The 26,911-nt window shown below is 43.4% G+C and overlaps 1 protein-coding gene and 1 long non-coding RNA gene across 4 annotated transcripts in view; both read right to left on the bottom strand.

Annotated features, from left to right (window-relative positions):
* The window catches only part of ODR4 (odr-4 GPCR localization factor homolog), a 94,036-nt gene that overhangs the window by 64,098 nt on the left and 3,027 nt on the right, over window positions 1-26,911 (bottom strand). Inside the window, exons 1-4 of one of the 3 annotated variants that reach the window (XM_077277616.1) lie at window positions 20,159-20,224; window positions 15,669-15,802; window positions 13,010-13,150; window positions 1,242-1,337 (exon numbers count right to left, since the gene is read on the bottom strand). In XM_077277616.1, coding sequence (XP_077133731.1) covers window positions 1,242-1,337; window positions 13,010-13,150; window positions 15,669-15,767 — 336 coding nt within the window. In that variant the 5' untranslated portion in view covers window positions 15,768-15,802; window positions 20,159-20,224. Of the gene's footprint in view, window positions 1-1,241; window positions 1,338-13,009; window positions 13,151-15,668; window positions 15,803-20,158; window positions 20,225-26,911 lie in introns of those variants that run through there. The other 2 variants (XM_077277615.1, XM_077277617.1) reach the window with 2 other exon arrangements.
* LOC143788578 (uncharacterized) lies at window positions 23,328-26,911 on the bottom strand. Its single transcript, XR_013218672.1, has 3 exons — window positions 26,361-26,911; window positions 24,749-24,905; window positions 23,328-24,626 (listed from the first exon to the last, which is right to left on the bottom strand). It is a non-coding gene; the product is annotated as an uncharacterized LOC143788578 (long non-coding RNA).

Here is a 26,911-nt window from a genome sequence, read left to right as displayed (position 1 = left end):
CTGAGATGTGATTACAGGGATTCTCCACAAGAGATATTTATGGAATAACTAGATGGTGGCCCGATTCTAACGCATCGGGTATTCTAGAATATGTATGCGTAGTGCATTGCGCAGCCCACACAGTACATTGCGCAGCCCACGCAGTACATTGCGCAGCCCACGTTGTATATTGCGCGGCCCACGTAGTACATTGCGCAGCCCACGTTGTACATTGCGCAGCCCACGTAATACATTGCGCAGCCCACGTAGTACATTGCGCAGCCCACGTAGTACATTGCGCAGCCCACGTTGTATAGTCACATAGTATATTGCCCAGCCACGTAGTATATAACACAGCCCACGTAGTATATTGCCCAGCGCATGTAGTATATTGCACAGCCCACGTAGTATATAGCACAGCACACGTAGTATATAGCACAGCCACGTAGTATATTGCACAGCCCATGTTGTATATTGCCCAGCCACGTAGTATATAGCACAGCCCATGTAGTATATTGCCCAGCCCACGTAGTATATAGCAATGTGGGCATCATATCCCTGTTAAAAAAAAGAAATAAAATAAAAAATAGTTATATACTCACCTTCCGGAGCCCCCTGATCCAAGCAAAGCAATTACTGACGCTGCTCGTGCGCTCCGGTCTCAAGAGTGCATTGCGGTCTCGCGAGATGATGATGTAGCGGTCTCGCGAGACCGCTACGTCATCATCTCGCGAGATCGCAGCATGGACTGGTTACCAGAGCGTCGCGAGCGGGAAAGGCCTGTTGTCGATCCGGGGGCCGACGGACGGTGAGTATATAACGATTTTTTATTTTTTTTGTTATTTTTAACATTAGATCGTTTTACTATTCATGCTGCATAGGCAGCATGAATAGTAAAAAATTGGTCACACAGGGTTAATAGCAGCGGTAACAGAGTGCATTACACCGTGGCATAACGCGGTCTGTTACCGCTGCCATTAACCCTGTGTGAGGGCAGATTGGAGGGGATTATGGAGCGGGCACTGACTGCGGGGATGAAGGAGCAGCCATTTTTCCGCCGGACTATGCCCGTCGCTGATTGGTCGTGGCTGTTTTGCCTGTCATGGCTGCTGCGACCAATTAGCGAATAAATATCCGTGACAGAAAGAAGGACAGACAAAAGGACAGACAGAAAGACGGAAGTGACCCTTAGACAATTATATAGTAGATGATCGGATAGGTCTCATCATGGAGATGGGCAGGATTACCCTTCACCAGCTTACCTTTCTCAGAGTATTCTGGGCGTCCTTAGAAAGCTCCGGAGAGGTTATAAGGAATACACCAATAACCAAAAGGCCACCAGGAAGCATCCGATTTACCTAAGAATACCGAACATAGAACCTCATTAATAGTAACCAGTCAGGGAGTTGTAATGTTCTTAATCTTTCTCTATGACCAATATACAAAGTAAAGTTATCTTCTGTATTAATGATGGACATTCAGCTGAGATTTACTTAAGAAGTAATTTTTTAAATGGCTTTTAGAAATGGACACAACATGTTGAAATCCAACAAGCTAAGTCTTTGTCAAACACAATATCTAAAATACAGATATCATAATATATTAGCAACACTTAGTCCTGAAGTCAAAGATCAGGACCACAATGGAACATATCCTATGGAGCTCCCTCTCAGTATCAAAACACCACAAAATGGAGAAGTAACCACAAAAAATGTCATAATGGGCACAAATAAGAAAGTTGGGGGTGGCGGTGGCATGGGGGGTGGGGTTAGAACAGTTAGTAATTTAAGAAAGAATAGAGGTACAGAGAGGAACATGAAGTGCATGTATACTAATGCCAGAAGCCTCGCCAACAAAATGGATGAATTAGAACTAATGTTGTTGGAGCATAATTATGACATGGTGGGGATATCTGAGACGTGGCTGGATGAGAGCCATGACTGGGCTGTTAACTTGCAGGGCTATAGCCTGTTCAGAAATGACCGTACAGATAAGCGAGGGGGTGGGGTGTGTCTGTACGTAAAATCGTCCTTAAAACCCATCCTGCGTGATAATATAGGTGAATCTAATGAAAATGTAGAGTCCCTGTGGATGGAGATAAGGGCAGGGGGAAAAAATAATAAATTACTGATAGGGGTTTGTTATAAATCTCCAAAAATAATGGAAGCAATGGAGAATATCCTCGTAAAGTAAATAGATGAAGCTGCGACTCAAGGAGAAGTCATTATTATGGGGGACTTCAACTACCCTGAAATAGATTGGGGAACAGAAACCTGCAGTTCCAGCAAAGGTAATCGGTTTTTGACAACTATGAGAGACAATTACCTTTCACAACTGGTTCAGGACCCAACAAGAAGGGGGCACTGCTAGACCTAATATTAACCAACAGGCCAGACCGCATATCAAATATAAGGGTTGGAGGTCACTTGGGGAATAGTGATCACAAAATAATAAGTTTTCATGTAACCTTTAATAAGATGGGTAGTAGAGGGGTGACAAGGACACAAAACTTCAGGAGGGCAAGTTTCCAATGGATGAGAGAGGATCTTGGTGCAATTAATTGGGACGATATCCTGAGACATAAAAATACACAAAGAAAATGGGAGACATTTATTAGCATCCTGGATAGGACCTGTGCACAGTATATACCGTATGGGAATAAACATACTAGAAATAGGAGGAAACCAATATGGCTAAATAGAGCTGTAAGGGGCGCAATAAGTGACAAAAAGAAAGCATTTAGAGAATTAAAGGAAGTAGGTAGTGATTGAGGCATTAAAGGGCACCTGTCACCCCGTTTTTTCAGTATGAGATAAAAATACTGTTAAATAGGGCCTGAGCTGTGCATTACAACAGTGTATTTTGTGGACCCCGATTCCCCACCTATGCTGCCAAAATACGTTACCAAAGTAGTCATTTTCGCCTGTCAATCAGGCTGGTCTGGTCAAAAGGGCGTGGTGTCTTCCCCCAGATCTTGCTTAGTTTTCCATTGGTGGCGTAGTGGTGTGCGCATGCCCAAGGTCCCGAATCCACTGCACAGGGGAGTGAAAAGAGCGCGATGTGCACTATTTCATTGGTGATCGGTGGGGGCGGCCATCTTCCTTTGGCCGCGCGTGCGCAGAAGCGGCGCTCTGCTGGCCAAGGCTTCAGGAAAATGGCCGCGGGATGCCGCGCGTGCGCAGATGGAGATCGCGGCGGCCATTTTCCTGAAGCCGAGATGCGAACGGGGTGACAGGTGCCCTTTAAATAAATACAGAAAATTAAATAAATTCTGTAAAAAGCAAATCAAGGCAGCAAAAATTGAGACAGAGAACTCATTGCCAGAGAGAGTAAAAATAATCCCAAAATATTCTTTAACTACATAAATAGTAAGAAACTAAAAAATGAAAGTGTTGGCCCCCTTAAAAATAGTCTGGGGGAAATGGTGGATGAGGATGAGGAAAAAGCCAATATGCTAAATGACTTTTTTTAATCAGTATTTACGCAAGAAAATCCCATGGCAGACAATATAATCTGTGATAACAAAAATTCCCCATTAAATGTTACCTGCTTAACCCAGCAGGAAGTACGGCGGCGTCTAAAAATCACTAAAATTGACAAATCTCCGGGCCCGGATGGGATACACCCCCGAGTACTGCAGGAATTAAGTACACTCATTGATAGACCATTATTTTTAATCTTTAAAGAGTCCATAATAACAGGGTCTGTACCACAGGACTGGCGTATAGCAAATGTGGTGCCAATATTCAAAAAGGGGACAAAAACTGAACTCGGAAATTATAGGCCAGTAAGCTTAACCTCTACTGTGGGTAAAATCCTGGAGGGCATTCTAAGGGATGCTATACTGGAGTATCTGATGAGGAATAACCTCATGACCCAGTATCAGCATGGGTTTACTAGGGACCGTTCATGTCAGACTAATTTGATCAGCTTCTATGAAGAGGTAACTTTCGGACTGGACCAAGGGAACCCAGTGGACGTAGTGTATATGGACTTTTCAAAAGCTTTTGATACGGTGCCACACAAAAGTTTGTTACATAAAATGAGAATAATAGGGATAGGAGAAAATATGTGTAAGTGGATTGAGAGCTGGCTCAGGGATAGGAAACAAAGGGTGGTTATTAATGGAGCACACTCGGACTGGGTCGCGGTTAGCAGTGGGGTACCACAGGGGTCAGTATTGGGCCCTCTTCTTTTTAACATATTTATTAATGACCCTGTAGGGGGCATACAGAGTAGAGTTTCAATATTTGCAGATGACACTAAACTCTACAGGGTAATCAATACAGAGGAGGACACTTTTATATTACAGGATGATTTATGTAAACTAGAAGCTTGGGCTGATAAATGGCAAATGAGCTTTAATGGGGATAAATGTAAGGTCATGCACTTGGGTAGAAGTAATAAGATGTATAACTATGTGCTTAATTCTAAAACTCTGGGCAAAACCGTCAATGAAAAAGACCTGGGTGTATGGGTGGATGACAAACTCATATTCAGTGGCCAGTGTCAGGCAGCTGCTACAAAGGCAAATAAAATAATGGGATGTATTAAAAGAGGCATAGATGCTCATGAGGAGAACATAATTTTACCTCTATACAAGTCACTAGTGCGACCACACTTAGAATACTGTGCACAGTTCTGGTCTCCGGTGTATAAGAAAGACATAGCTGAACTAGAGCGGGTGCAGAGAAGAGCGACCAAGGTTGTTAGAGGACTGGGGGGTCTGCAATACCAAGATAGGTTATTACACTTGGGGCTGTTTAGTTTGGAAAAACGAAGACTAAGGGGTGATCTTATTTTAATGTATAAATATATGAGGGGACAGTACAAAGACCTTTCTGATGATCTTTATAATCATAGACCTGAGACAGGGACAAGGGGGCATCCTCTACGTCTGGAGGAAAGAAGGTTTAAGCATAATAACAGACGCGGATTCTTTACTGTAAGAGCAGTGAGACTATGGAACTCTCTGCCGTATGATATTGTAATGAGTGATTCATTACTTAAATTTAAGAGGGGACTGGATACCTTTCTTGAAAAGTATAATGTTACAGGGTATATATATTAGATTCCTTGATAAGGCGTTGATCCAGGGAACTAGTCTGATTGCCGTATGTGGAGTTGTGAAGGAATTTTTTCCCCAGTGTGGAGCTTACTCTTTGCCACATTGTTTTTTTTTGCCTTCCTCTGGATCAACATGTTAGGGCATGTTAGGTTAGGCTATGGGTTGAACTAGATGGACTTAAAGTCTTCCTTCAACCTTAATAACTATGTAACTATATAAAACAGTACATTTTATTTTAGAAATCAGTTATGAGACATAGAGATAAATATCACAAAGTAATTAGAACAGAGCAGTTGAATAGGTTAAGGGTGCACCCCAAACATGGTGTCACCCCAAAGACAAAGGCATGGAGATAAAGTTATCTCATATAACCAAAACAAGGGTCATATTTAAATATGCAATATAAAGTGCCAGTGCATCATATTTCATCCATAGCCCAAATGGAGTGGTCACATAAGTCTCAAAGTTAGACTCTCATTATAAAAATAATTTATGCAAATCAATGGCCATGTGGCTATTATAGTCTAAACAATAAAAGATGCATGAGACCACCCTTAGATCTTACCCATATCTGGGTCCATGGAGATGCCCACGCGTCCCTACGCGCGTTTCACAACAGCTTCCTCAGGGGGCAGAGTGCCAAGATTTACGGTACTTAAGAAATAATATTTTAAACGGCTTTTAGAAATGGACAGAACATGTTGAAATCCAACATGCTAGGTCTTTGTATACTTTTGACATTGGGGAACACTTGGGCGGCTTCCATACATATTATATTGATGCCCCATGAGGAAGGAGATTTTCTCCGAAACGAGCGTCGGGTGGGCTGGAGGACCATGTGAGATCCCGCTGTCGCACTCTGCCAGGTATTTGTGCATATAGCAGTATAAATATGCAATGTTGTTTGTGACTTATGGGACTCCTACCATATTAACAATTTTTCTGTACTATGGGCACTATTAAATACAATTTTACTGTGTTATTCTACCTTTGCTATTTTTATTTGTAGTGTGGTTCTACTGGCTCCTTGTATGGATGCTGGTTTAGTTTGCACATCATTGCCCCTCTTGTTGCCTTTTACTGATTATAAGATTAATAAAGATTTTGAAAGTTGGTTTACTACTTTGACTGTTTTTATTGCCCTGCCTTCTTGTCTTTATGGCTATGCAGTTGGTCCAGATTTAGTCCTTACCTATACTATGGGTGTCATACTATATTTATATTTGACTAGCCACCCATTTTTAGTATAGTATGCTTGCAATCATTTTTTTATATTATATTGTCACCTGATTTTGATCTAATGTCTATGGTTGTCTTAAGAATGAATTGAAATTTGAGGTTTTTTTTTTAACTTTGTGATTGATCTAGATGAGTTAAAAACTGATCACAAATTCAACCCTAATTCCTAAAAGAAAACAAGAATGCATTGACTTGGAAATCTCCTGCAGCTATATTTTATTCACAACAGAACATAGAACACAGATCAGAAGGTGAATGACATTTTTCTATTTCATTAAAAAAAAAAATGATGAAGTGTAGAAATTGATGGCAACAACACGTCTCAAAAAAGTTAGGCCAGTGTTAACAAAAGGCTGGAAAAGTACCGTATTTTTGACTTTATAAGACACACCTGATTATAAGAAGCACCCCCACATTTGGTGAAGAAAGAGAGAGAAAAATAATTTTTTATGTTAAAACGGGGGTCTGTCTTATAATGCCAGCGTCCGTCTTACAAATCATATATGTCCCTCATCCTGGTATCTATATAACCCCCGTCCTGGCACATGGCCCCCCCGTGAAGGCACACTATATCTATGATGGGAGGGGGGAGAGAGTGCAGGCACATGCAATATGCACCACTCCCCTGTCAACCAACTCAGCGGGGCTTCAGCACCGAGGTGATGGACAGCGGGTGCAGTGAATATTAGATGAGGCTAATGAGCGGGAGCACAGGATCTCCTACTGTCTCTGCAGCCAGCCCACTCTAGCCCGCTGACACCACCCCAGAGCCGCCCCCCCTTCTACAGCACAGCACACAGATTCGGATTATAAGACGCACCCCCCACTTTCCCAAAAATTTGGGGGAACAAAAGTGCGTCTTATAATCCGAAAAATACGGTAAGTGTTAACAGTGATAAACAACCAGAGGGTCACTTCTCAACTAAGTCACTTGACTGTGTAGAAAAAGAGCAGGTTAGAGAGGCAGAGTCTCTCAGAAGCAAAGATGGTCAAAGGTTAATCGATCTGTGAATAACTGGGACAAAAATTTGTAGAACAATTCCAGAAAAATGTTCCTTTATGTCAAATTGCAAAATTCATGAATCTGTTATCATTTATAGAATCCAGAAATGCTGCCATTTTCTTTTTTCTTCTCATTTAAAATGGATTCAGAAAAATGGAAACCTGTTCTGTGGACAGAGAAATCAAAATGTAAAATTATTTATGGAAAGCACGGATGCAGTGTCCGGCAGATTCAAGAGGGGAGGGACCATCCAGGTTGTTATCAGCGCATAGTTCTAAAGCTTCTATATCTGAAGGCATGCTATACAATGCTAGATATGGCCTGTCTCAACTTTTTCAAGATGTGCTACCGCCATGACTTACTAAATAGGTTAAAGGGGATGTCTGGTCCAAATCAATAAGTCTGAAGTCACTCTGTGACTGCAGACTTATGAATCCCCCCCCCCCCCAGCGAACGCACTGTTCACTGTGGGGATTTGCTTATTTCAGACCCGGGACAAGAGAGGGTATGTATGAGTTATTGCTAACATAGAAACTCCAAAAAACACATCATTAAAAGCAGACTCCCCAAAGCCTTGTCATATGACAAATGCACTAGCAGGGTGCAGCAGGCCCCCACTGATAAAGGCTGGAGCAGCACAGGTGCAGGCTACTGATGAGAGCAACCACCCACTCACCTAAGAGAAGGGCTGGCTGCCTAGTAGACAAAAAAAAAACACAGGTAAGGCTTGCATAAGACACTATTCACACAGATGGGTGTGATGCACTGTGTCTGGACAACCTATTGATCTCGCCCATAGTATTAGCAGGCGGGCCGTCCAGCACTATATATAAAAATATGGTGAGTCTGCTTTTCATGATGTGTTTTTTAGAGTTTCTCTATGTTAGCTGCTTTGATATTAGCTTGGGACTCGCAAGTTGATGAGGACCCTTGACGTTGGGTTGCGAGCTTATCCATTTTGGCCAAAATAGTAACCAATGCATCATTTAATGTATTACACGAATTCATTTTTTCATCTTTTTATTGCACTTTTTATCATTTTTTGCAGAGTGCAGCAGGGCCCCTTTATGTTTGCTTAGTTTTTGTGTGGTGCATTTATATATAGTGCTGGACGGCCCGCCTGCTAATACTATGGGCGTGATCAGTAGGTTGTCCAGACACAGTGCATCACACCTGTCTGTGTGAATAGTGTCTTATGCAAGCCTTACCTGTGTGCATTTTTGCGACTAGGCAGCCAACCCCTCTAATGTTTGGGCGAGTCGGTGGTTGCTCTCATCAGTAGTTTGCACCTGTGCTGCTTTAGCATTTATTATCGGGGGCCTGCTGCACCCTGCTAGTGCATTTGTCATTTGACAAGGTTTTGGGGAGTCTGCTTTTCATGATGTGTCTGTATGAGTTATTCCTACTCCTGGCCAGTGGGTGTGGCTTCACTCTCCATACACTTGCATAGAGCGAGGCCGTACCCGTCTAGCGAAACAGCTGGACAGTGGGCATGGCCGACTAGAGGGCGTGGCCTCCCTCCATACAAGTGTATGGAGAGTGAGGCCACGCCCACTTCCCGGGAGTATGTATAAGGGTAAGTTCACACAGGGCGTTTTTGCTGCTTTTTTATGCTAATTTTCAGCTGCTTTTTACAGTACCAGCAAAGCCTATGAGATTTCAGAAATCTCATGCACACACATTGGGTTTTTTGTTTGATCAGTAGTTTGTGCTTTGCTGCGTTTTTTGACATAGAGTATGTCACTTCTTTCAGCATTTTTGCTGCGTTTTTCACACATTGACTTGAATGGGTGTTGAAAAAAAAGGAGCAAAAACGCAGGTATCATTATTGGCTGCATTTTTGCTGCTGAAAATCAAAGGACATTGGCATGGACAAAGAGAGAAAAAAAGGCACAAAAAAACCGCACCAAAAACGCACGAAATACGCAACAAAAAACGCACCAAAAACGTACCTAAACCTGTGTTTTTGACGCAGCTTCTTTCCTGCCAAGATAAGGTTTTGCTGCAGAAAAAAAAAGCAGCAAAAACGCCCTGTGTGAACTTACCCTAACTCATACACACAATCCGGTCCCGCATCTGAAACCGGCGAATGCCCACAGCACACGTAACGATTCTCAAGTCTGAAGTCACAGAGTGACTGCAGACGTATTGATTTGGATCGGACAACCCTTTCAATTTTTTTAAATGAAACAGAAAAATATCTGTTATAAAGTACATTGGTACAGTGGGCGCTAACTAGGTCCCTAGAAATAGGAGAACTCCATCTATCCCGGTCCCCAAGATAACTCCTGAAGGTGGTTACGCCGGGTTCACATGCCTTGCTACGCTCCTATATGAACCCTTATACAGAAGATAGCCCCTCCCCCACACAGGGAGGTGGGAAATTGAAGCGTATAGGATAACACTAACCACACAAACAAGGGAAGACAAACAGGGATAAATGAAAATAAACATACAAAAAACACTCTCCAAATAACAGGATGGCACACGTGAGTAAAAGGAATGAGAAACCAAATAGGAGAAAATGAGGATGTGCACATAAAAAAAAACAAAAAAAAAAAACCTTCAAGCAACAATCTCCTGGATAAATCTCCAAATGTCTACTACAACCACAAACTTCACCTCCAACTGCAAACCAGGCAGCAATAACTAACACTGGCAATCCCTAAGTGCCAGAGGTGAGCATATATAGCAAAGGGAGCAAACTGAGAATCAGTGTATAAATAGTAATTTTTAATAGACCATATTCAAAAGTGAACAATTAATGCAAAGTGTACAAAAAGGCAAGTAGTCGTTTGATAACCATAAGTACATCGGAATCACCAATATTTCAGTGCAAGGTACATAGCACATGATAAAAGGTAAGAGGCGCACAGTGCCAGCCTAAGGTCATGTATTCTCAAGCTCAATTAGCATAATAAATGGCTGGAAAAGGTGCATCTTACCAAGGTAGAGCAGAGAGACCGGACTGTTACGTAGAACGGATAGTGACATTCCCGACACGTGTTTCGTGTGCTTAAATGTCGCTTTTTCTAGGTAATGTTGACTATGGAGTCTGCCAGAACCTCTTATCACCTGGGTAACTTGATGGAATACATTTTCCTTAGTGACTCAATGGGAGTGTCCTATTGGCGCATGCCGCGTCACGCCCGAGCCATCAAGCCCGGCAACGCATGCACAGGAGCGCGAATAGCTTTTGAGCTCCCGGTCATGTGTAGACGGCAAGTAGATGGCCGGACACGCACAGCACGACGTGCATGCACACAGAAACCCCATTGGAACAGCTATTATTAATGCCTGATAAAGAAAAAGATGTTAGCAAAACAACGTAAAGGACACCTATGAACTGTACTGACACTTACACTGCATAAATAACAATTATTTTAACAATGCATACAATTAAAACAGAAGAGTATTCAAGCGTGTCCTTCAATAGTGTCCATATCTGTTATGGTCTGGTGATTAAGGAGCGACATGCGACTAGCTCTGGGCAGGTGGTAACTATACCGACCGCAGTTCCTGATCTTAACACAGACACTAGCAGTAGCCGTGGGATGTTCCTGTCACTCCCTGGACACCTCGTCACAGCCAGAGATCTAGCTACCCCTAAAGGTAGAAGCAGGAAAGCTATCTTGCCTCAGAGAAAATCCCCAAAGGATAGGACAGCCCCCCACAAATAATGACTGTGAGAGGAGAAGGAAAAGACATACGTAGTATGAAACAAGATTTAGCAAAGGAGGCCACTACTAGCTAGAAAGAATTAGTACAGGACAGAACACTGTGCGGTCAGTAATAAAAACTAGAAAAAGTCCACCGCAGAGAAATGCAAAAATCTCCACACCTGACTAAAGGTGTGGAGGGCAAACTCTGCTGCCCAGAGCTTCCAGCTTAGCTGACTAGATACATACTGATAAGCTGGACAAATGAGCAAAACATAGAAAGTGCTAAACAACAAAGTCCACAACAAGTGAACTGCAAAAAGACAAGCAAGGACTTAGCTTTGCTGAAATGGTCAGAGTGACAGGGAAATCCTCAGAGAGCCATGACTCCAAGCTCAACAATTGACAACTGGCATTGAATTAGGGAAAAGGCCAGACTAATATAGCAGAGCCAGAAACACGATCAGTGAAAACAGCTGCTGATGCTAAATCCAAGAAGCAGCCATACCACTCAAAACCACAGGAGGGAGCCCAAGAGCAGAACTCACAAAAATGCTACTTATAACCACCGGAGGGAGCCCAAGAGCGGAATTCACAACACATATCTCAATATATACAGGCAAGAATTGGTTTTAAGGGGTGCTCTCAAAAAGATCAGCGGCGACACCACGCATATGTACAAAAAAACTGAAGTCAAACATAGGAAAAAAAAAAAGTAATAAAAACAATTCTACCTGTGTGTGACCAGCGCCCTATACAAGCCTCTTTTGTGCAATCATATACTAAGCGGTCACCCTCTAAATGAATTGGTAGGTTGTGAGTGGTGTAGTGCAGCGGGGATGGTGCAGTGTGACAGACAGGTAGTGACCCAGGAAAAGTTCAAAATAGAGTCTCTTTTAATGATCAGAGTACTCACAAATAGAAAATAAATCAGATCCTCCGGATCGCAGCTGGGAAAACAAAGACAGTGCATGACCGGTTGCTGTGGCCACTGCACCGCCGTGTATGCTGAGGGTGCCAGGCCTTTTGGCTCCGCTTGTCCCGGTGTTGCCTCACACAGGCTGAGCTCTTTAGAGCCCTCTGCAAGACCAAAACTGACACATCCAAGCCCTTTACTGCAGGGTTTTTCACTGGAATCTGTGGCCATAGGCCACATGGAAAACCCGGGTCGGGGGAGGAAATGGACCACCCAACTACCATCCTGCAGTCCGTGTCAAACATAAAAGCCCATGACAGGTAATCACTGCAGCCCCTTTTTTGCTGTCTTATTTCTTTAAGTACTTCTAACCAGTGCAGGAGTGCTTTAAAACAGACAGTGCGATATCCCAGCCCTTCTCTGAAGCAGTATCCGTGACAATAGCTTTCACCTTCTGATCTGTGTTCTGCTATGAATAAAATATGACTACAAGAGATTTTCACATCATTGAATTCTTCTTTTCTTTTGCATTTTATACGTCGTCTCAACTTTTTTTGAATTGGAGTTGTATTCATTTTTAGCAATCCATTGCCTAAAAACATCAGTGTTAGGCCACGTTCACATGTACAGTATTTAATCAGTATTTTACATCAGTATGTGTAAGCCAAAACCAGGAGTGGGTGATAAATACAGAAGAGGTGACGTGTTTCTATTATACTTTTCCTCTGATTGTTACTATCTTGAATTTGGCTTACAACTACTGATGTAAAATACTGACTAAATACTCAATGTGTGTACGTGGCCTTTGACTGGCAAGCACAGTGACTAGCATTCCTGCTTTATAGAACCTGGATTGAATACGATTTCCCTCATATGTGAGGATGAGATAGAAATACAATCTGAAATCTCCATTAGTAAAAATATTAAAGCTTGGTGTAAAAGGAGTACTTTGATATCAGAAAATGTATAAGATGCTGACATCATGGTCAATGAAGCCTTAAGAGAGAACATATACTTAAGATGTGGGAAAGTCTATCCTGACATAACAGATTCAATCCTGTTCTTGGCACTAAACATACACATCCCTCTTAGAGCCATAGTTCAGCTGTGCACATGAAACCCGGATTTATTTCTTATGTATTTACCTGACTAGCGTGAATTGAAACCCACTCCTCATCAACTTCATCTAGTTTGGAAGGACCAGACCTTTTTTTAGGGACCTCATCTTGATCTTCTTTTCTGGGGGTTTGAACAGCCAGAACAACATAATCCCTTTGCAGGGAAGACTAAAACGAAACAGGAGAATGTAGAACATACAAAAAACAACAAGAAAGTTATAAGAAGTTTAGAAAAAAGTGACACATTTACTGATCCTGTGTAATACAAAGACAGCATAAACTTATACTAGTCATCAAGTGTACCGCAGGGGCTCATGCTGGAACAGACGTTTGGTCAATCTACTATAGACCCTGTTGTCTGATATTACACCACCTCGACTTTTACATTTTTAAATTGAAAAAATAAACGGTAAAAAGCACATACAGCACAGAGAGAGGTGTCTCATTACATGACAAAGGGGGATCCTAGAGGAGGAACCCTCATGTATCAGACACTTATCTACTATATAATTGTCTAAGGGTCACTTCCGTCTTTCTGTCTGTCTGTCACGGATATTCATTGGTCGCAGCCTCTGTCTGTCATGGAAATCCAAGTCGCTGATTGGTCGTGGCAAAACGCCCACGACCATTGCCACGACCAATCAGCGACGGCCATAGTCTGGCAGCGAAATGGCCGCTGCTTTACTGCCCTGCAGTCAGCGCTGAGCGCTCACACAGGGTTAATGGCAGCATTAACGGACCGCATTATGTCGTGGGTAAAGAACTCAGTTAGCGCTGCTATTAACCCTGTGTGTCCCCAACTTTTTATTATTGATGCTGCGTATGCAGCATCAATAGTAAAAAGATCTAATGTCACAAATAATAATAATAAAAAAAAAGGTTATTCTCACCTTCCGACGTCGCGGCTGTCCTCGGCAGTGCAAGCGGCAGGTTCCGGTGCCAAGGATGCTATGCGAGAAGGACCTGCGATGACGTCACGGTCATGTGACCGCGACGTCATCACAAGTCCTGCGCTCATACCAACCCTGGGACCGGAAGCTGCCGCGTGCACAGCACACAGGCGCCAGGACTTCAAGGGGCCTTCGGAAGGTGAGTATATGTTTATTTTTATGTTAAGTCTTTTTTAACCACACATATAGTGCCCACATTGCTATATACTACAAGGGCTGTGTTACATACTGCGTAGGCTCTGTTATATACTACGTAGCTGTGCAATATACTATGTGGCTGTGTTGGTTCTGATATATACTAAGTCGACTGTGCAATATACTACGTAGCTCTGTTATATACTACGTGCCTCTACAATATACTACGTGGCTATGTTATATACTACGTGGCTCTGCTATATACTATATACACATAGCTGTGCAATACACTACGTAGCTGTGCAATACACTACGTGGCTGTGTTACATACTACGTGACTGTTATATACTACGTGGCTGTGCAATATACTATGTGCCTGTGCAATATACTATGTGGCTATACAATATACTAAGTGGCTATGTCATATACAAGAAAAAATGCAATGTTCCAGCTCAATAAAATCTAAACAGTTTATTGGAAAAAACAATTTTACGTTAAAATGCAAATTGCATTTTTCTTTCATGTTGCTTATGTTATATACTACATGGCTCTGCTATATACTACGTGGCTGACCAATATACTACATACCTGTGCAATACACTACGTGGCTATGTTATATACTACGTGGCTGTGTTATATACTACGTTGCTCTGCTATATACTACGTACGCTGTGTTACATACTACGTAGCTCTGTTATATACTACGTAGCTATGTTATATACTACGTCGGTTGTGTTATATACTACCTCACTGTGCAATATAGTACGTAGCCTGTGCTATATACTACCTACATATTCTAGAATACCTGATACGTTAGAATCGGGCCACCATCTAGTGGATTTATAAATGCCTGAGGTGGAAATAGCCTGATAAATGTGGGAAGGGCACGTGCACACCAACACAGCTACAATTTTATCTAGAATTACAGCACATCTATTCTAGCATATGTGTGCGGCACAACTCCCGACTTCCTATTCTGTGGCCATAATACTGGGTGTAGGCCTTCCTAACCAAGGGAGTTAGGTTTCACTTTTGAGGCAAAAAAGTCTCTTCATGTCATATATAGCAAAAGTTATCTGCTTTATTAGTATAAATCCGAGGCATTTCTGAATCTATTCTAATAGAAATAAGTCAGAAGGCCAACAAAAATATGAGGTGTGGATGAGGGTAGATTTACAAAGCCAAATGGTGCAATTGTAATTAGGATTACATAATCACCGCTGAGATGGCGGGCTTCCATTGGATACTCTAAGGTGGAGCAATTGCCAGACATACCATTGATGTCATATTAATGATATCAAACTAATGATGTCATACTAATGATGTCATACTAATGCTGCGATCTTCACCTAAAGTTGCATCAAAATCCTGTCATTAATAGCCACTCCTGTATAATAAAAATTAGGGCCAATTAGCAAATTTAATATAATTATTCAGCACCTCAAAATTTGTTTGGTTCAGTCATAGAAACAGTTAAACCTATCTGTCTGTAGATTAGTGTTTTCATTCAGCAGTTCAATGCAGCCTGGTGGAGACGGTGAGGGCCAGTAATGTAGCTCCACGTTCACATATAATAATCATGTTTCCATGATTGTACTTACATGTCCTACAAGGAGTCCCGTCACATAAGACTTTACTTCTGGAATAATCTTTGTGAAGTACTTTTCCACTGCTTCATCCACATAGTAACTTCTCCCCATGATTACAAGATTTCATCAAGTCTGATCTTCCCGATCTGTATGATGGACAATAACCAATGGTCAAAGTCAAGTGACAAAAAGAGGATTTTGGGTACTTTCTGTAAAATCTCTTTCTCAGACTGTTCATTGAGGGACATAGGGTTCTATCGGTGTATGCTGTTGCCACTAGGTAAAAAAAAGTTAGCTCCTTCTCAGCAGGGTACACCCACCGACTGGCACTAAGCTAATCATTTAGTGAGAAAGCAGTAGAAGCAACAGAAAACATTAACTTGAACAAAGGCAATATAGGCATAACAAGGGTGGGAACTGTGTCCCCCAATGAAAGCTCCAAGAAAGGATTATGGGTACTTGCCTTAAAATCTATTTTCTCTATCGCTTCATTGGGGGACACTGTATATCATTGGATGTCCTGAAGCAATTCCAAGAATGGGAAACAGTATGAAAGACTAAGGCCGGAGTCACACTAGAGCGTAATATGGATGTGTGCTATGCGATAAACAAACAAAACAAAACAAAAAAAAACCGCATAGCACTACGACCAATGTTAATCTATGGGGCAGCTCCTATCATCCGTTGTTTTCTCGGCCATGATATACATGCGGGAGAAATCGCAGCATGCTGCGATTTGCACCGTATATCAGCCGAGGATCGCCAATGCAAATCTATGGGTGCGAGAAAAACTCGCTCACCATACGGACCATCAGTGTGACTTGCGATGCGAGAAATACGCACCATTGTCCTATAGAAAAGCCGGCAATTCAGCGCGTTGTACAGTAAAATCACACTGACAGGTTAGAATACATAGAATAAATGTTTACACATAGTATAGGTATATACAGTACAGACCAAAAGTTTGGACACACCTTCTCATTTAAAGATTTTTCTGTATTTTCATGACTTTGAAAATTGTACATTCACACTGAAGGCATCAAAACTATGAATTAACACATGTGGAATTATATAATTTACAAAATATGTCTTATATTCTAGGTTCTTCAAAGTAGCCACCTTTTGCTTTGATGACTGCTTTGCACACTCTTGGAATTCTCTTGATGAGCATCAACAAGTAGTCACCGGAAATGGTCTTCCAAAAATCTTGAAGGAGTTCCCAGAGATGCTGAGCACTTGTTGGCCCTTTCGCCTTCACTTTGAGGTCCAGCTCACCCCAAACCATCTCGATTGGGTTCAGGTCTGGTGACTGTGGAGGGCAGGTCATCTGGGGTCATTGTCCTGTTTAAAAATAAATGATGCTCCAGCTAAACGCAAACCGGATGGAATAGCATGCCGCTGCAAGATGCTGTGGTAGCCATGCTGGTTCAGTATGCCTTCAATTTTGAATAAATCCCCAATAGTGTCACCAGCAAAGCACATCCACACCATCACACCTCCTCCTCCATGCTTCACGGTGGGAACCAGGCATGTAGAGTCCATCCGTTCACCTTTTCTGCATCGCACAAAGACACGGTGGTTGGAACCAAAGATCTCAAATTTGGACTCATCAGACCAAAGAACAGATTTCCACTGGTCTAATGTCCATTCCTTGTGTTCTTTAGCCCAAACAAGTCTCTTCGGCTTGTTGCCTGTCCTTAGCAGTGGTTTCCTAGCAGCTATTTTACCATGAAGGCCTGCTGCACAAAGTTTCCTCTTAACAGTTGTTGTAGAGATGCATTTGCTGCTAGAACTCTGTATGGCATTGACCTGGTCTCTAATCTGAGCTGCTGTTAACCTGAGATTTCTGAGGCTGGTGATTCGGATAAACTTCTCCTCAGAAGCAGAGGTGACTCTTGGTCTTCCTTTCCTGGGGCGGTCCTCATGTGAGCCAGTTTCTTTATAGCGCTTGATGGTTTTTGCCACTGCACTTGGGTACACTTTCAAAGTTTCCCCAATTTTTCAGACTGACTGACCTTCATTTCTTAAAGTAATGATGGCCACTCGTTTTTCTTTACTTAGCTGCTTTTTTCTTGCCATAATACAAATTCTAACATTCTATTCAGGACTATCAGCTATGTATCCACCAGACTTTTGCACAACACAACTGATGGTCCCAACCCCATTTATAAGGCAAGAAATCCCACTTATTAAACCCGACAGGGCACACCTGTGAAGTGAAAACCATTCCCGATGACTACCTCTTGAAGCTCATCAAGAGAATGCCAAGAGTGTGCAAAAGGAGTCATCAAAGCAAAAGGTGGCTACTTTGAAGAACCTAGAATATAAGACATATTTTCAGTTGTTTCACACTTTTTTGAAAAGTATATAATTCCACATGTGTTAATTCAGCTTTGATGCCTTCAGTGTGAATTTACAATTTTCAAAGTCATGAAAATACAGAAAAATCTTTAAACTTTTGGTCTGTACTAATATATATATATATATATATATATATATATATATATATATATATATATATATATATATATATATATATATATATATATATATATATATATATATATATATATATATATATATATATATACACACACACACACATACATGTGCATATCCATTAGATTTATATATGTCCCTCACTAATAGCGTCAGGTGTGTGTGTGTGTGTGTGTAAAAATTTGGAGCTGTAGGTGTTAAAGGATTAATTCACAGAAAAAACTGGTGTGGGCTCCCGCGCAATTTTCTCCGCCAGAGAGGGAAAGCCAGTGACTGAGGGCAGCTATTAATAGCCTAGAAAGGGACCACGGTTATTGCCCCCTCCTGGCTAAAAAAAATCTGCCCCCCAGAATAGGCGCATCTGTAAGGCTAGTTTCACATTGGTGGTAGAATCCGCAGTGTATCTTCCGCAACCTCAAACGCACGATAAACCGCGTGCAAACAGCGGTTTTTAGACGCATCAGCTTACGCATGCGGTCAAAAAAACGCATTGTTTGCATGCCTTTTCATGAGTTTTGCATGTGCTTGCGTGTTTTGTGCACATGGTGGAAAATTTTACCGGAGAAAAATCTAGATAAACAGACACCGCCAATGGGACAACAGTGGGCGTGTGTAATGGGATATCTTTATATAGACCCTTGGACTGCTGAAATCTTCAGATTTTGCTCCTGTATCACGATGGATCTTCACATGGAGAGCTTTTATTTCAACCAGGATTTCGGTAAAAAGCTGTTTCTTGCCTATGTGTTTACTTGTGAGCAACAAAGAAATAGAGTAAGACAAAGAAGAACACGGCGTCGGATTTATTGGAGACACCCCATTATTGAAGTCCGGGAGAGCAGTGGAGCCTACCACACCCTATATAGCGAGCTCAATGCCAACCCGGAGAAATTTCCAGAATATACCAGGATGTCTCAAGAGACCTTTCGGGATTTGCTTGGTCGTGTCCAAGGAGCCATCCGTAGACAGGACACCCAGCTCCGTAGAGCGATTCCTGCAGAGGAATGTCTCCTGGTCACACTAAGGTACGTAATAATTCTAAACAAACGCCTGTCATAATTATTATTGTTCTGCCTTGTATTACTTTTTTTCTCCTTTATCTGTTTAGCTTCTTAATTTTTTTCCTTTCTCTGTTTGGCAGATTCCTGGCTACCGGAGAAACCCTATTATCGCTCCACTTTCAGTACCAGCTAGGAATTTCCACCTTGTCTGAAATTGTTGCGGACATCTGCCGGGCTTTGTGGAACATTCTCCGGGATTAATTTATTCCCCTACCCACCGCGGAAATGTGGCTGGAAATTGCCAACAAATTCTGGAGTGTGTAATTTCCCCAACTGTTTGGGAGAAGTGGATGAAAAGCACATACGGATTACCAAACCAGCCAGATCTGGAACGGACTACTTTAACTACAAGAAATATTTTTCTGTAGTGCTCATGGCAATAGCATATGCGGTCTGTCGCTTTATCGCCGTGGACATTGGAGCTTTTGGCCATGGCAATGACTCCCAGACTTTCAAGAACTAGGATATGGGCCGACGTTTGTATGGAAAAAATTTTAATTTCCCCTGCCACAACCTCTCCCCAACACTCAAGGCCCACCGATGCCATTTGTTATGGTTGGGGATGAGGCCTTTCAGATGTGTGAAAACCTACAGAAGCCATATTCCAGTCGGGACTTGAACCACACTAAAAGGATTTATAACTACAGACTGACCAGGGCCCGAAGAACTGTTGAGTGCACCTTTTCCTTGTTAACCTTATTCCAGATTGATTCCGCATTTATTGTTGGAAACTTTTAATCCCGTGTAGGGCCTGTCATCTTTTTCAAGTCCATTATATATGGTGGTGACTCGGCCCCGTATTATGTGTTCACTTGGGTGACTAGTTTTTATCGACTTTTTTGCATTAAAAGTTATGTTTTATTTTCCACTTTTTTTTGCTTTGTTATATCTAATTAGTAGTGGGAACATCTGTAGGAGTTACACTCTATATACAGACATTACCTTGCTTTGTTAGTGAGTGCACCTTTGGGATTCTTGTCTCAAAATGGCGCATTCTTGGGACAGCCATTCATCTAAAAATGGAGACAGTCGATGAGGTTGTCAAAGCCTGTGTGGTTCTCCACAATTACATAATGGCTAAGGAGCGACCCAACATTGAACTGGATGAACCTGTTGCAAACCCATTGCCAGATTACCAGCATCACCCTCTGCGGTCAACAGTTGAAGTTGCCCACATGAGGGACCAATTTGCTGCCTACTTTCTGACATCGGACGTGTGGCATGGCAAGATAATATTGTGTAAAATGTGCTGTTGGGTTTGGGTCTGTACCAGTCATGTTTAAAATGTTCCTAATGTTTGTTGTTAATAAACAACGTGTTTTGACACCCGTTCTCAGTCTCCTATCTCTTTCCTCTCAAAACCACTTATGATGTCAGTCAGGGCCGGCGTCAACACCCGGCCTAGCCGGGCAATTGCCGGGGCCCTGACGAGACAGGGGGGCCCACTCACACAGTCATAGAGCCATCTGGCTGCTTTAACCCTTTCTACCCTTTCAATTTGCGCTGGCACAAGCATCTTCTCACTGTCAGTGCAGGGCCAGGCACACATAGGGGTTAATTAAGGACACAGCCAGCGTGACATTGTGGGCGGAGAGTTCTCCTGCTCTGAATCTCCTGACTGTGTGCACTGCTGAACTTATCAAGGAGACCGAGCTCCTACCAGCACCTGAGTGAGTGCAATGCTATATCGCTGTATGTTCTGACAGTCTGGGACTGGGTGACCTGGGGCGGCCATGGGCTGGGCGGCTGCAGCTGATATATATATATATATACTACAGCAGCCGCCCAGCCCAGGCCCCCAGCACAGCCTGTATAGATACAGTGTATATAATATATATACAGGACAGGTGCTGGGGGCCTGGGCTGGGCGGCTGTTGAAGTATATACACTGCACAGTACCACTCCCCTGTATATATACACTGCACAGTACCACTCCTGTCCTGTATATATACACTGCATAGCACCACTCCTCCTGTATATATACACTGCACAGTACCACTCCTCCTGCCCTGTTTATATACACTGCACAGTACCACTCCTCCTGTCCTGTATATATACACTGCACAGTACCACTCCTCCTGTCCTGTATATATACACTGCACAGTACCTCTCCTCCTGTATATATACACTGTACAGTACCACTCCTCCTGTATATATACACTGCACAGTACCACTCCTCCTGTATATATACACTGCATAGCACCACTCCTCCTGTATATATACACTGTACAGTACCACTCCTCCTGTATATATACACTGCACAGTACCACTCCTGTCCTGTATATATACACTGCATAGCACCACTCCTCCTGTATATATACACTGCACAGTGCTCCTCCTCCTGTCCTGTATATATACACTGCACAGTACCACTCCTCCTGTCCTGTATATATACACTGCACAGTACCACTCCTCCTGCCCTGTATATATACACTGCACAGTACCCTCCTCCTGTCCTGTATATATACACTGCACAGTACCACTCCTCCTGTCCTGTATATATACACTGCACAGTACCACTCCTCCTGCCCTGTATATATACACTGCACAGTACCCTCCTCCTGTCCTGTATATATACACTGCACAGTACCACTCCTCCTGCCCTGTATATATACACTGCACAGTACCACTCCTCCTGTATATATACACTGCACAGTACCACTCCTCCTGCCCTGTTTATATACACTGCACATTACCACTCCTCCTGTCCTGTATATATACACTGCACAGTACCACTCCTCCTGTCCTGTATATATACACTGCACAGTACCTCTCCTCCTGTATATATACACTGTACAGTACCACTCCTCCTGTATATATACACTGCATAGCACCACTCCTCCTGTATATATACACTGTACAGTACCACTCCTCCTGTATATATACACTGCACAGTACCACTCCTCCTGTATATATACACTGCATAGCACCACTCCTCCTGTATATATACACTGTACAGTACCACTCCTCCTGTATATATACACTGTACAGTACCACTCCTCCTGTATATATACACTGTACAGTACCACTCCTCCTGTATATATACACTGCACAGTACCACTCCTCCTGTATATATACACTGCATAGCACCACTCCTCCTGTATATATACACTGTACAGTACCACTCCTCCTGTATATATACACTGCACAGTACCGCTCCTCCTGTATATATACACTGCACAGTACCTCTCCCCTGTATATATACACTGCACAGTACCTCTCCTCCTGTATATATACACTGTACAGTACCTCTCCCCTGTATATATACACTGCACAGTACCGCTCCTCCTGTATATATACACTGCACAGTACCTCTCCCCTGTATATATACACTGCACAGTACCTCTCCTCCTGTATATATACACTGCACAGTACCACTCCTCCTGTATATATACACTGCACAGTACCTCTCCCCTGTATATATACACTGCAGAATTTACAATAGCTATCACTCATGTAAGAAGTGAAATCTGGCATTGTACTATACCTATATTTCTCCGCTGTATCTGGGCATCATGAATCGTGATATATTTTAAAGGGGGGGGGGGGCCCCACTGAGACTCTTTCGCCCGGGGCCCTCAAAAACCTGGAGCCGGCCCTGATGTCAGTGGTATGGTAGTAGACGTCATCAATACATCCTGCATCTCTTCTGCAGTATCTATTAGACGCAGACTGAAGAGATGATGGAGGTATAATACAAAGCAGATCTATAATACAAAGCAGATCTATACTCACCAGGTCATGTGTCAGAAATAGTGAATTCATGATGCACAAAATCCAGCATCATGAATTCATTATTTCTGACACCTGTCCAGGAGAGTATAGATATGCCTTGCATGACCTCCATCATCTCTTCAGTTTGTGTGAAATAGATTACGTAGACTGAAGAGAAAATGGAGGCAATACAAGGCATATCTATACTCACCATGCCATTTTTCAGAAATAGTGAGTTCAGGATGCTGGGTTTTGTGCATCCTGAATTCACTATTTCTGACAGCAGTTCAGGTGAGTATAGATATGCCTTGTATCACCTCCATTGTCTCTTCAGTGTGTGTCACATAGATTAAGCAGACTGAAGAGATTCTGGAGAAAATACAAGTCATATTAGTTTGTGACAACTCATAGCTCCATACCAAACACAAGAAGCAAAGCTGCAGTGTTCTACTTGTCTCACTCCTGGAGCTATGAGGTGGAAAAACACAAAGTGTACAGCAAAATGTGTTTAGTCGGCGCACGGTGTGTGTTGCCGGCGGCGAAATACACAAAGAATCAAACAGTATTTGGGGCAAAAAAAATATTACATTTATTTTTGACAAAAAACAAAAATTAACTGCTTGGGGTAGAGTGACGGAACTGGGAGGTGTTGAGCTGTGAGGCTTGGCTGGCTAAAGACGATGCAGGGGAATCAGGAGAAGGGGCGATTAAACTAGTGGGGTCAGGGAGTTCAGGGATGGTACTGGAGGCATGGGATGAGAGAGACACACTGGGAGGGCGAGACAAATCTGACATCACAGACACATTGGGAGGTGAGGGGGGAGGAAGTGCGATAGTCCGCGTTTGTTATTTTTCCGTTGCTGTGATCTGTGCTGCTGCCTGGGGAGCCTCTGTATGCTGTGTTCCTGCGGCCCGGTGATGGTGGCCGGCCTGTCATGGTCCGGGTGCTGCTGCATGCGGGTGGTGAAGGGCATGCCAGGGTCTGGGTGCTGCATGCTGATGGCAGTGGAGGATGTCCAAGCAGGAGCAGCAGTTGGCATGGTGGTGGCGGTGGGCTGTCCAACAGCACTCGGCATGGTGGTGGCGCTGAAGTGGTGTCCGGTAGGGCTTGGAATGTTGGTGGCTGTGAAGTGGTATGCAGCAGTGCTCAGCATTGAGGTCAAGCGTGCCAGTGTTGGCACAGGTGGAAATGCCACAACTGGCTGCTGTAAATACCGACTCTGCTGCATAGCCTGCACGTAAGCAGCATTGCAGGCCTGCATAACACTAAGCTGGAGATCAGGAGTAAGGTGTTTCAACATTCCCTTTCCTATTTGATTTAAAAAATGTTGTTCTGGCCTCTGGAGGTCGGCTTTCACTTGGTCAAGGCTTCGGGTGACATCCTGTATAAGTGTATTTATAAAGTTGAAGCCACTATCCAGTCTGTCTCCCATTGCCTTGAGTCCATCATGAAAGATCGAACTCAAGTGCAAAAACTCGGGCATGAGTGACCTGTCCGAGGCCCTCTGCCGCTGGTGGGAAGAGCCCCCCCCCAAAAAAGAGGCAGAGGACTGGGACAGGGGAACACCTGATGGACCAGCTTCCTGGTCTCCAGTCTGTGTTGCAGGCTCACTTGCTGCTGGATGACTGGGACGGGTCCGTGGCTGTTCGATTAAGGACCGCTCCAAAACCAGGCTCAAGGGTGCTGCTCCAGATGCTGTGAAAAGAAAAACCATTAGTACCAAAACATTTCCAATAGTAAAAGCGTCAACTCCTGTGGAATAGAAAAATACAGATAAAGCAATACAACACAATCCAATGCAAGATAAAAATACTTACGTTCTCTGGGCAAGGACCGGTCTCAAAAATGGCAGCATGCTGTGATGCTTATATTTTCAGGTCCTTGCTCCTGAACCACTGGAAACCCGGCTCTCTTGACGAAGGTCCTTGTAGAAGCGATCCTTCATCGAACGCCAACGTGTTCTGACTTTGAGCACTGTTTAAAAAAAAAAAAAATGGTTACAAGGATGAGAATAAGGAACCATGCATACAAGGATGGGAATAAGGAGCCATGCATACAAGGATGGGGATAAGGAGCCATGCATACAAGGATGGGGATAAGGAGCCATGCATACAAGGATGGGGATAAGGAGCCATGCATACAAGGATGGGGATAAGGAGCCATGCATACAAGGATGGGGATAAGGAGCCATGCAGACAAGGATGGGAATAAGGAGCCATGCAGACAAGGATGGGAATAAGGAGCCATGCAGACAAGGATGGGAATAAGGAGCCATGCAGACAAGGATGGGAATAAGGAGCCATGCAGACAAGGATGGGGATAAGGAGCCATGCAGACAAGGATGGGGATAAGGAGCCATGCAGACAAGGATGGGGATAAGGAGCCATGCAGACAAGGATGGGGATAAGGAGCCATGCAGACAAGGATGGGGATAAGGAGCCATGCAGACAAGGATGGGGATAAGGAGCCATGCAGACAAGGATGGGGAATAAGGAGCCATGCATGCAAGGATGGGGATAAGGAGCCATGCAGACAAGGATGGGGATAAGGAGCCATGCAGACAAGGATGGGGATAAGGAGCCATGCAGACAAGGATGGGAATAAGGAGCCATGCAGACAAGGATGGGAATAAGGAGCCATGCAGACAAGGATGGGAATAAGGAGCCATGCAGACAAGGATGGGGATAAGGAGCCATGCAGACAAGGATGGGGATAAGGAGCCATGCAGACAAGGATGGGGATAAGGAGCCATGCAGACAAGGATGGGGATAAGGAGCCATGCAGACAAGGATGGGGATAAGGAGCCATGCAGACAAGGATGGGGAATAAGGAGCGATGCATGCAAGGATGCGGAATAAGGAGCGATGCATGCAAGGATGGGGATAAGGAGCCATGCAGACAAGGATGGAGATAAGGAACAATGCATGCAAGGATGGGGATAAGGAGCCATGCATGCAAGGATGGGGATAAGGAGCCATGCAGACAAGGATGGAGATAAGGAGCCATGCATGCAAGGATGGGAATAAGGAGCCATGCAGACAAGGATGGAGATAAGGAGCCATGCAGACAAGGATGGGAATAAGGAGCCATGCATGCAAGGATGGGGATAAGGAGCCATGCATACAAGGATGGGGATAAGGAGCCATGCAGACAAGGATGGGGATAAGGAGCCATGCAGACAAGGATAGGGAATAAGGAGCGATGCATGCAAGGATGGGGATAAGGAGCCATGCAGACAAGGATGGAGATAAGGAGCCATGCATGCAAGGATGGGGATAAGGAGTGGTACATGCAAGGAAGGGAATAAGGAGCGATGCATGCAAGGAAGGGAATAAGGAGCGATGCATGCAAGGATGGGGGATAAGGAGCCATGCATACAAGGATGAGGAGCCATGCATACCAGAATAAGGATTACAGGACGATACATACCCGACTTATACTCGAGTTAATAAGTTTTCCCAGTTTTTCGAGGCAAAAGGTGCCTTGACTCATAATTGGCTCGGCTTATACACGAGTATATACGGTACATCTCTTATTCCTCTGCCTTCTATGAATCTTGCTTGCTCCTCAGGCAGCTCTTTGTCAGTAAGGCTGTTGCAGGCTTTGTAGGCTCTTCAGTAGTTTTATGCTGGCATGAGCACAATATTCTGGTAGGCGGTGCTACAGACTGTGAAAACTTTCTTCAGAATTGAAATAAACATTGATCCTTTCCAGTCCTTGGGCCATTTACCCTATCTGCTGACACAGGCATGTGACGACATCAACTGCAGCTTCACAAGACTTTATTAGCTCTATTGGGATTGTCACATTCAGGTGCTTTGTTTTCTGACAGAAGCTTCATCGCAGCAATGACTTTGTCTTTCAGCATGTTCGTATCATTCCCAGTCTCAGCATTCTCCCCCATCACTGAGTCGCTCTTGTAGAGGTGCTCTGCGCTCTTTCCATCATCTGCTCTGCGCTCTTTCCATCATCTGCTCAGC

The sequence above is a fragment of the Ranitomeya variabilis genome, chromosome 8 (genome assembly GCF_051348905.1).
Source record: "Ranitomeya variabilis isolate aRanVar5 chromosome 8, aRanVar5.hap1, whole genome shotgun sequence".
Taxonomy (NCBI): Eukaryota; Metazoa; Chordata; class Amphibia; order Anura; family Dendrobatidae; genus Ranitomeya; species Ranitomeya variabilis.
This window is presented reverse-complemented; position numbering and strand designations above follow the sequence as displayed.